Source organism: Pimephales promelas, chromosome 20 (assembly GCF_988280905.1).
Source record: "Pimephales promelas chromosome 20, fPimPro1.hap1.1, whole genome shotgun sequence".
NCBI classification, from domain to species: Eukaryota; Metazoa; Chordata; class Actinopteri; order Cypriniformes; family Leuciscidae; genus Pimephales; species Pimephales promelas.
This window is the reverse complement of record NC_142788.1, coordinates 10,248,884-10,260,524: the sequence shown is the minus strand read 5'-3', so window position 1 is coordinate 10,260,524 and position 11,641 is coordinate 10,248,884. Positions and strand designations below refer to the sequence as shown.

Below are 11,641 nucleotides of genomic sequence, written 5' to 3'. Positions count from 1 at the left end.
TTACAGAACACTTAAGGAACTTTGATCAATTTATAGATGAGGATACATGCACGGCCGAGTGGCGTATGCACTCAATTTTCAATGAAAGCCATCACATCATGTCTAAAATATAACCATAATGTCATACCATAATGAATCAGGATAAGACAAAAAGATTGATGATTTATGGACTTCAACTTTGTTCATTTTGAACAGAAAAAAAAATCCTTTGTGTGTCTTTCAGTCAGTTTTGTGCAAATATAATGTCCTCTCATTTCCTTAATATAAATAGAACCTGAATGTTAATTAGAATTCAAAGGAAATTTATGCTGTTGTTATTATTGTTATTATTTCTGTAACTGCATGATGTTGAAATCAAGTAAATTGTGAAGGCGTTTGGATCACATTATACAATTCTCATAGTTTTGACTTCAGTACGCATAAAATTAGTGTACAGTATTTGGCTTTTAAAAACCAGTCAAATGAAAGTCTAACTTTGTGTTAGTCTTACATGTTTATTTAAATGTAAAAATCCAGAACCAACACACTAAAAACACGAACACACACAGAAAGAATTTCTCAAATTAAAGGTGCACAAACTACATAATTATTTTGAAGCAGGTGGCACTAATACATGGTGTCCTGTTGTAATGTTTGTAATTGAAAGTAAGAAATTAATCAAACTATGTACAAATATAACTTCTATTAACTTCTATAACTTCTTCTACAATTGTCATTTCTTGCTGTCCATCATTCATCTCTCCTACAATCATTGTCTTCATTTAAGGCATCATGCTGTCTCCAAAACACTGCTGTTAATTTCTACATTGCTCAAGCAGTAAAGCTTGTATTCAGCCTTTAAAAGTATACAAAATGCTGCTGCTACTAGACAAAATGCCATGCTAATACAATCTTTTTTAATATAAGCATATGCCATTTAGCTGCCTCAGTGCAAATATAGAAACTCCATTGAGATGTTGATTTCTGACATAATGGTTCAGATTCCTGGAGAGGCAGAAACATGACAATAAATTCAAAATATGTTTTTAAGAGTTTATCATTCTTGAATTTGTTTATCTAGTGTCTGAAATTGTTCATATGACCTTTAAGACCCAGTAATAAAGAGCACAAAGCGCCATTAAAATAGTGTAATTTAACTACCTTTAAATGATGTCAGGCCATTAGCTTCTGCCGCTGGTGAGTCTTCATCTTTAAGAGAACAATTATGACAGTCATTTGTGATAACGGATTTCTGAGATTGTGCAATTATTCTTCAGAAACATTATTATACTCCTGCATTTTGTGTACACTATTAAAAATAAAGGTTATTTTTGGCATTGGGAAAACTTGATTTGGCATTAATCAAAATTAATTTGGCATTATTCATTCCATGAATATCTTTTTAAACATCAGTGGAACCTCTGAAAGTTCTTTTAATAGCAAAAATGGCTCTTTTAAGATCTCCGTGAAAAAAGCCTCCTTTGGAACCTTTATTTTTACAAATGTAATGTAAAAAGAATGTGTTGGCAAAACAATAGGAAATTGGTGCAGAAGTTTACATCAATCTTTGTGAGTTATGAAAAAATTGAATAAAATTATGTTGAGGAAGTTGATTGCTCCAAAAATTAATTGAGAAATGCAGTTACACACAATATTAAGTTAATGTAATGATCAACATTATTATGTCAACAGAACTTAAAACGTTTAACTAAATCAATATTTTTTTTTTACTTTTAAGGTCCCCTGAATTACATTTTAGAGTGTACTAAAATTGAAAGGATTGATTTATGTTATTTCATGTTATGATATGGATGTTATGGGTCACATTGGTAGATGTTTGTAAGGTATCTTACCTTTAATCACACCATCCACATGAACGTCTGAAACACGATCAGTGAGCAGTTCTTTTTCCTCACATTCTGAATGATATTAGAAAGAGTGTAGTGATTTAGTTTTAAAATCCAAAATCATAATTCAATTAATTGTAATACTAGCAAATTCAATCAAAAGAGCAGAAAGATTTACTTGTTGATTCACTAATAGTTTTTCATATACTGTTATCACAAAGGCTTGGAATATGAAATAGTACCATAAGTGAATGAGTACATGTGTTTTAGATTGTAATGTCAGCCAGACACAGTTAAAGGTGCATACCTTCCATCTCTGTGGGACTGTTGTACCCCTTGTACTCCTCCATGGGTAAAGCCGTTTCTGCAGAGTGATTAAAGACCCATAACAAATTAAATCTGGATACATTTTACATACACACACACACACACACATACACACATCTTGCTTTTTCATGTTCCCTTTTGAGGGAACTCATGCTGCGTCAAATGACGACACTTTAGGGAACGCCCTTGACGTGCAAGTGTCTGAAGCAATTGTGAAATTGAAAGTGAAAAGTGAAAGTGAAAATGGCGAGTGACAAACAATTCAAGAGGTGTGTGCATTCTTGTCCCAGATACATCACAGGCAGGGACACACACAACCTTTCGATTTTTCTCTGCTGGTCATCTGCTTCAGGGTACCGAAAACGATACCCTGAAGTATCATTTTTTGTGGCACATATATTGCCTGCAGATGTTGGCGGTTTACAGAGTTCTGAGGAGCTTCCTTCCACACCTCAAGGACCACCACGTCCTGATTCGGATAGACAATATGTCGGTGGTGACCTATATAACTTGCCAGGGAGGTCTGAGATCGCACTTCTTTGCATCAGATCCTCCTTTGGTCTCAAGGGAAATTGTTGTCCCTCAAAGAAATGTATATCCCCAGAGACCAGAATTCAGGAGCAGACATCCTGTCAAGGCAAGGGCTGAGGCCTGGGGAATGGAGACTCCACCCCAAGATGGTGGAGTCGTAATGGGAGAGATTCGGCCCAGCGGAAGGGGATCTAATCACATCTCAAGAGACAACCCACTGTCCTCTGTGGTTCTCCTTCTCCATTGCTCTGCTCTTGGGGGTTCTATAGAGGGGTCATTGGTAAAGGGTCAGTCAGCCCTTATAGCCCTATACTGGCCAACTCGAGTATGGTTCTCGGACATTATATCACTCCTGGCAGGCAGAGAGCTTCCCCTCAGGAGGGACCGGCTTTCTCAGGTCAGGGGCACAATATATCACCCCTGACCAGAGTTATGGAAACTGTGGGTTTGGCCCCTGAGGGATTCAGTACCTAGAGACTGGTCTTTCAGCTGGAGTGGACGAGACTATACTCAACTCTATGGCCTGAAATGAAATCTCCTCTTGGTGTAAAGAGCATGGGTTGGACCCACTTAGATGCCCTCCAAGAGGTTAGATGTCCATGGTTAGATGTCCATCACTTACCCTGTACACACCTAAGGTGTACGTGGCAACAATTGCGGCTTTCCTCACTCCTGTAAGTGAGTGATCACTGGGGAGACACCAGTTGGTTGTACGGTACTTTGTGACGGCTTTCCTACTGGCTATAACATCCATTTAAATGGTTGGGGATCTTCAAGCCCTGTTTATTTATCCTCCCTGTTGCTCCAGGGAGGGTGAAAGCTATCTTGAATCATGAAGTGTGGCATGGGTTACGATTCTACTGGCATTCCACCGCAAGTGTCGGCGGAACAAGAGTGACTTAATTTACTCTTCGCTGTGCGAGCTTTAGAGATTTATTTTTAGAGGTCTTCTCGATGGAGGAAGTCAGACCAATTGTTCATTGGGTCACCCAGGAAAGAATCCATGGGCTCCAAAAAAAACAACCAGTTTCTGGATTTTTCAGGCATCTTCTTTGGCCTACCAGGTGCGTGGTATACCTTCACCTCTGGCCATAAGGGCTCATTCTACTGGAAGCATGGTGTCTTCTAAGACCTTCTCTCTGGAGTTTCCCTGCAAGGAATATGTGATGCTGCAGGCTGGGATACCCTGCATTCTTTTATAAGATTTTACAGTCTGCACCTTCCTTATATGCTGGACTCATAGGTGCTCTCGTCCTAAGCTTTGCCTAGACAGCTTCACACTAGAACAGGCAGAAGTCGGTGTGGCCTAGAGGGTATTTCATTCCCCAAAGTGTCGCCATACAACACAGTCCGAGTTCCTTCGAAAGGGAACATCTCGGGTAACGACTGTTTCCCTTGTTCCCTGAGAAGGGAACAAGATGCTACGTCTCCTTGCCACACCTCTGTATGCCTGAGAGCAACTTACTTCGACATGTAAGAAGCTAACTCTATTGAGTGGTGGCATCTTTTTATAACATTCTGCAGGGGCATGCTACGTCATGATCAAGATTGGGCTAGTTTCACATGTGCTTTAGACGCTTGCACGCAGAGTCGTGTTTCCTTCTCAAGGAACAAGGGTTACAGTTGTAATCAGAGATGTTTTATGAGGACTTTCCATAAACATTTTGGTTTTTATACTGAACAAACACACACACACACACACACGTCATGTCTTCCTGTTTTATGGTCACTTTCCATAGACATAATGATTTAGGGACCAAAAATGTCCCCAAAAGGTCGGAAATTTCAGGTATTACTATACTTGTGGTAACATTTGGTCCTCATAACTTACGGTTCTTGGAGTCTGCCATTGAGAAAAATAGGTCCTCTGGCACGGTTTCTTTTTTCTCTAAAGATAATGATAAGAAACAAAAGTTTTGAGTTGAACACACAACTCGCACTATTTATTCTACCAATGGGCATGGAATAGCGCATAATTACTGTATGCAAACTGGGATGCACCGTCAGTCTTGGTGAGCATAAGAGACTTCTTTAAAAAACATTTACAAATCTTGCCAAACACACTTCTGAATGGTAGATTATGAAAACAAACTCAAAATGGCTGAATCCAAGTCAGTGGCTTACGTTTTGAATAGCAATTTAACATTTTTAGGCAGCAGCTATTTACACTAAGCGTACTAGAGGGTAAATAGTGTTTACACTGAGTGTAAATAATAGTAAACACTTTTTAACCCAACTGCAAATATCAACAAATGGAATCCAGTCTACACTTCATCCATCGATACATACTATTCAAAGAAAGTGGAAATAGAAGTTGTACTGCATTATTTGAAGTAAGTCTGAGCAATGGGCGACACATGTCTGGTTGTTGGTGCGTAGTGTAAATAGACACTGCTTGTTTTTTTTAATGATTAGACCAGTATCATTAATTAAGATGCTTATTTTCAGAAGTATACTAATTGGTTTCTGTTTGTACCTGGTTTACGGGTGATTCTTAGAACGAGGCATCCAATGATCAGGATTACAATACAGCAGACAACACATCCTGAGATGGCCAGCAGAATTTTTCTTTTTAATACTGTAATTATGAGGGAAGTCAATCAAGTTAAATGTCTATCATGGTAACAGAATACTTATCTCACTGTTTTTCCCCTACATTTTTACTCTAAATGTATGATCTTGAAAATCTTGATGATAACTTGACATAGTTCCAATTCACAAATCATACACATCTATTGTATGAAAGAAGTTTAAAAATAAATATTTGAATTACTCACTAATATTATTGGCCGTGAAGCCCTCACTCAGAGCGGAGTACAGTGGTCTCTCTGTCCTTATTCCCTTGCACTTGAATTCACTTTTAATGTTTTTTTCAGTTGCTGCCACTTTGAACACATCTGACGACTCATTGAGCCTCTGTTCATTCTCGAACCAGGCGTAGCTCCACTGTCTGCCGTCTGAAACGTTACACCTGAGGGTCAGGATATTCCCAGCCATGATGTCGCTCAATTCGGTCTCCATATTTAGAACTGCAGGTGGACGAGCTTAGAACAAAACAAAATGTTGCTTTAGAAATACTATGTTATAAAATATGTCATACTGAGCCTTTTTTTTACTTTATTGCCTTTGCTTATACAATGAAATTCTGATGGAGAAATCTGATTTGCCTCATTAAAAAATATATATATATATATATACTGTATATATATTGGTAACACTTTACAATACGAGTGCACTAATAAGCATTAATTCTAATGCACAGATAATACTGAATTAATGTGTAACTAATGATTATGTAAACTATTCATTAACGATTACCACATTAGGAACTAATTAAGGGCCTGTAGGGTTAATGTATTAGTTCATACATGAATTGTTATTAATTAAATATGTAATTGTGGATTAATTCCATAATAATTCATTTTTTAACAAATAGTGTTAATTAATATGTTAATTACCAGAATGAGCCAAAGCCTTGTATTTCAACTTCTAGATAATATGACAGGTACACTAATATGCATTAATACATGATTAATTACTTAATTGTTAGTGCAAATTCATGTGCAAATTACTACCATTGCCAAATGACTAGTTAATAATGATGTGCCCCAACAAGTAAAGTCATAACATAATGATACCATTACAAATCATTAGCTAATGATTACTTAAAGCAGACAACTGGAAGTTGAAGTGCATAGCTTTGACTAATTGTGGTAATTAACACATTAATTTACACTATTACTTAATAAAATATGTTATTCAGAAATTAATACACAATGACACACTGAATTAATAGCAATATGTGTATTACTTAATCTATTAACCATATAGACTCTTTATTAGTTGCTGATGCAGTAATCATTAATTAATGGTTTAGTTCTTCATGAGTCATATATTAACTCATGATTATCTGTACATTAGTTAAGTATGAATTAATGTATATTAGTGCACCCGTATTGTAAAGTGTTACCAATATTTTTTTTTTACATTTTACATTAAAGGTGCTATATTTATTTTTAGCGGCCTCTATCTGTGATATTTCAGATTGCAACCATTTTTTACAAGAGCGCTCGTGCTCTTGCGCTTGCTCGAACACAAGAGTGAGCTGAGCACTCATGGTACACGGCCACACTGAGACTTTTAACACATCAGAGAAAGCATCACACAGCATGCTGGAAACTCATGTAAACTCCCACTGCAACGTTACAATAATAGGCTACTTTTATCAGCTTGACGTCGAACTAACTAACTTACCTTCAACTTGTACTTGAAACGACTCACTGTTCACTGGGAAGTCTCCTCTCTTTGCTGTGCAGTGATAGTCACCAGTGTCAGAGAGAGATAATACGTTGATAGTGAAGGTTGGATCTCTGGACCAATGTTTTGAGCCTTTATACCAGTCATACTGCCAACCATCACCAGACATGTTACAACCAAGCTGGATTTTCTCCCCAGTGTAGAAGGAATCAAACCACTCATCTTTTCTAATGTCTGGTTTTGGTGTGTTATCTAGGAGCAACAGAGGATACAAAAAAGAACAGAAATAATGGACCACTTGCAATCGATAACTGCTTTGAGTGTGTTTGTTATTCTAGGTGATCTGAGAACATGAACTGAATTTCCAACTGAAATTCACGTTCCCCTCTAAAGTACAACGGTTCAAGAGTAAAGAAGTTTATTTGTTTATAGTACATAAAGGCATAGTTTATACAGAAATGAAAAATCTGTCATTGTTTACTCACCCTCATGTCATTCCAAACCTGTAAGACTTCAGAACACAAATTAAGATATATTTTGATTTTATGTTTTGTCCCTCCATTGACAGCTATGCAACTACCACATTCAAGGTCCAGCAACTTAGTGAAGACATACAGTAAAGACATTAAAGTAATCCATGTAATTCAATTTAACCTCAATTTTATGAAGCGGAACAAGTGTTGACTCATGATAATGTAGGCTCTTGCGCGAACACATGCTGGAGATTAATATTTTGTGATTAAAGTGGTAAATTATGTTGACGTTTTTTGCAAACAAAACACTTGCATGCTTTAAAAAACTGGAGTCACATGGATTTTTTTAATGATGGCTTTACTACCTTGACATAATGAACCAAAATTAAAGTCTTATGGGTTTAGAATGACATGAGGGTGAGTAATTAATTAATGACATAATTTTCATGTTTGGGTGAACTATCTGTTTAGAATCAGCATAAATTTGTTAACTCTATAAATTGTATAAAAATATGGCATGGCAATGGCAAAATAATGGCATGAGTAAACAGAGTTTGAATATGGCTTTTGAATAAGGAAGATTCAATGATAAATATATAAACCTAGTCATGTATTTTAAACATTTGGTTGATTAGAACTATTGCACAAAGCACAGTATTTCTTTGTTTCGTTCGTGTATAACTGACACATGCATTACTTTAAGTGTGTTAGTTTGTGTAAAGCTCTGTAATCCATAGACTTACATTATTGTTTGAGTGAATAGAAAGCCTAACAAAATCCTCATTGACCCCTTTAAGGCACCTGACTATCTGAATTCCTTTGTTAATTTATGACTTTTTGTATTTTCATTTCCAGGTTTTTCTCTTCAAGTAGCCTATACAATCTCGATTTTTTTTTTTTTTTTCATTGAGATGCTATTTTCAAATTTGGACATTGCCACTAGTGTCTGACCTCTGAAACTATTTATCATGAGTAGACAGGAAACAGCAAATTCTGATCATTGAGTGTCTGACCTCTGAAACTATGTCATAAGTAGACAGGAAACAGCAAATTCTGATATGAACCACTGTACATTGATACAGGCCAATCCAAATCTTAAACATCCTAAAATGTAAACTGTTTTCAACATATATCGGTTATAGAATGTTTTTTTTTTTTTTTTTTTTTTTTTCTGAAGCAATTTTACTTGCCATGAATTTGAAGTTTCAAAGCGTCTGCTTGTTTTGTAGTCACTGGCGTTCTCTTCAGATGTTTTCCTCTGCAGGAATACTGTCCTGATTGACTCGCTTTTGCTGAGCTGATTGAGAGTGTGTTTCCGGAAAAGGAAATGTCCTTGATAGCTGAAAGCGGAGTTCCATCTTTAAACCATTCATAGGCCCATTCATTTGAGTCTCCATCAATTGAACACTTCAGAGTCACTTTTTCATTTGGATAAAATTTTTTCCATTGAGAACCTATTGACAGTTTTGGTTTAGGCGGCTCTGCACAGATAAACACCACAATAATGTAAGAGAACTGGACATTTTTTTTTTGACATATTGTATTATGCTTTGATGTATAAAACATTTCAATCTTACCTCTTATATTCAGTTTTGTGGAATTTACAAATGTCATCTCTCTCCTTGTTATGTTGCAAGTGTATTCCCCATGATGATCAAGTGTAGCATTACGGATAGTGTAAGAGTCATGATTGATCACTTGCACTGAATCTTTTTGCCACTTATATTCCCATTTTGATGTCTTCTGTTTTATACTACAAGTGAGTTCGACTCGTTCCCCGGTGTAGATTTCTTGGTATGATGGATCTTGCTTCAAAAGGACAGTTGGCTTTGATCCTTTAGAATTATTTAAAAAAATATTTATATTTATAAAATAATGCATAATTGTTTTTATACATAGAATACAATGTATATTATATTTTATAATTATCCTTTATAACTATAAAATAATTTAGAGACAAAAAATAAATGTAGATTTATGCATTTTTATAATTTTAATTGAAGCCCCTTGGAAATTTTCCTAAATTGAGGCTGGCAATAAACCAGCACCAAAAGTCAATAGAAAATAATTGCAAGACACACAAGATATACATTATAACATAAGCCTGATACTATGAATTATGAAAAACTAAAGAGCTGTGTTCTGAAACCATAAATAAGTAAAATGGCTGTATTTCACAACTTAACTAAGTATATAATACAATTATAAATATAACTTAGTCAGGACATGCTGCTTTTAGCTAAACTGACAACAGATGTTTATGTGCGAAAACTTACCATGAACTGTTAACAAATGTGTTTTGCTTTTTGCTGTTTTCACTGTCCTGTCCTTCAGTTCAGCTTGACACGCATACTGCCCTTCATGACTGGACTTCACTGAGAGAGTGAGAGTGTTGTCTTTTATGATTGTTTCATCAGTGGGGTCTATTTTTTCGGAGCCTTGGTACCACATATACATCCAGTTTTCGGATTTAGGAATTACACACTGCAAAGACACTTTTTCACCAGGAAACGCTTCTGTCCAGTCTGACTTGACTTGTGCTTCAGGTAGATCTAAGAGACAAAAACAAACCAAACTGTGTAAGGTGAATGTGTTCATACAGATCCTAATGCTAGCACTAAGTCTAATGAGCGACAAAGTTAATTTTGGTATAGCTTAACCGTTTCTTTTTTTTTTATGAAATCAATTAGGCTACAATACTTTAACTCTCTTGACTCCATGTCATTTCATTTAAATTTGAACATTGACAGACGCTTCCATCTAAAGAGGGTCTACATTTAATCAGTCCGTACATTTCCTGGGAACTTTACTGAGGCATTGCAAACTCAATGAATGTACAATGGGAGGAATATTCCACAATAGAAATGACTATAAACAGGTGCATTATTGACTCACCTTCAACTCGCACTTGTAGAGTCTCACTATTCACTGGGAAGTCTCCTCTCTTTGCTGTGCAGTGATAGACACCAGTGTCAGAGGGAGATGATGAGTTGATAGTAAAAATTGGATATGTGATCAAGTGTTTTGAGCCTTTATACCAGTCATACTTCCATCCATCACCAGACATGTTACAACCAAGCTGGATTTTCTCCCCAGTGTAGAAGGGCTCAAACCACTGATCTTTTCTGATGCCTGGTTTTGGTGTGTCATCTAAGAATCACAGGGGTAGAATTAGTAATGATGAACTCTCTTCAAACTATAAATGCTTTGGGTTGCATATGCTTGCTATTATTTATAATTCAAGACTAAACGAATTGACTCATACTGCTAATATTGTCTGGCCACTCTCAAATATTCACATGAACCACTGTACACAATTACAGGCCAATGCAAATGAAAATCAGCATAAGATAAACAGCTTCACCATTGAGCTCTTTTGGGTGCGTGCCAATTTCATTAATATCTATTAATCAAAGAATATCATAAGTAGTTATACCATAAATTTGAAGTTTCAAAGCGTCTGCTTGTTTTGTAGTCACTGGCGTTCTCTCACGATGTTTTCCTCTGCAGGAATACTGTCCTGAATGACTCGAATTTGCTGAGCTGATTGAGAGTGTGTTCACAGAAAAGGAAAAGTCTGTGTTTGCTGAAAGCGGAGTTCCATCTTTAAACCATTCATAGTCCCATTTATTTGAGTCTCCATCAATTGAACACTTCAGAGTCACTTTTTCATTTGGGTAAAATGTTTTCCATTGAGAAGCTATTGACAGTTTTGGTTGGGGCGGCTCTGCAGAGATAAACAACACAATAATGTAAGAGAACTGGGTATTTTATTTTTATTATTTTTTTTAAATATTCTATTGTTGCATAACCAAACTGTAACCTGAATGTGTTCACACAGTGTAATGCTAGCATTATGTATTTAGCTTAACAGTTCCTTAAATTCAATTAGTCTGAAATACTTTTTTAAAGGAGTTGCTCACTTTTAAAACTCACCCCCATGTCATCCAAGATGCCCATGTCTTTCTTTCTTCAGTCGAAAAGAAATTAAGGTTTTTGACGAAAACATTCCAGGATTTTCTCCATATAATGCACTTTACTGATAACCAAACGGTTCAAGGTCCAAAATACAGTTTCAGTACAAACTGTTCAAAGGGCTTTAAACGACACCAGACAATGAATAAGGGTCTTATCTAGCAAAACGATTGCTCATTAAAAAAATAAAAATAACAACAAAGTTTAAGTTTTATAAGCTCAAATGCTCGCCTTGCTCTGTGCTGTGATGCA

The 11,641-nt window shown here is 36.1% G+C and overlaps 1 protein-coding gene across 1 annotated transcript in view; it reads right to left on the bottom strand.

Annotated features, from left to right (window-relative positions):
• Window positions 1-480: 480 nt before the first annotated feature.
• Window positions 481-11,641, bottom strand: part of LOC120491856 (Fc receptor-like protein 5) — a 64,351-nt gene continuing 53,190 nt past the window's right edge. Inside the window, exons 8-20 of the mRNA XM_089124597.1 lie at window positions 10,851-11,141; window positions 10,310-10,564; window positions 9,691-9,966; window positions 8,992-9,249; window positions 8,605-8,895; window positions 6,939-7,193; window positions 5,462-5,728; window positions 5,161-5,262; window positions 4,516-4,572; window positions 2,134-2,190; window positions 1,833-1,898; window positions 1,141-1,188; window positions 481-984 (exon numbers count right to left, since the gene is read on the bottom strand). Coding sequence (XP_088980723.1) covers window positions 977-984; window positions 1,141-1,188; window positions 1,833-1,898; window positions 2,134-2,190; window positions 4,516-4,572; window positions 5,161-5,262; window positions 5,462-5,728; window positions 6,939-7,193; window positions 8,605-8,895; window positions 8,992-9,249; window positions 9,691-9,966; window positions 10,310-10,564; window positions 10,851-11,141 — 2,231 coding nt within the window. The 3' untranslated portion in view covers window positions 481-976. The remainder of the gene's footprint in view (window positions 985-1,140; window positions 1,189-1,832; window positions 1,899-2,133; window positions 2,191-4,515; window positions 4,573-5,160; window positions 5,263-5,461; window positions 5,729-6,938; window positions 7,194-8,604; window positions 8,896-8,991; window positions 9,250-9,690; window positions 9,967-10,309; window positions 10,565-10,850; window positions 11,142-11,641) is intronic.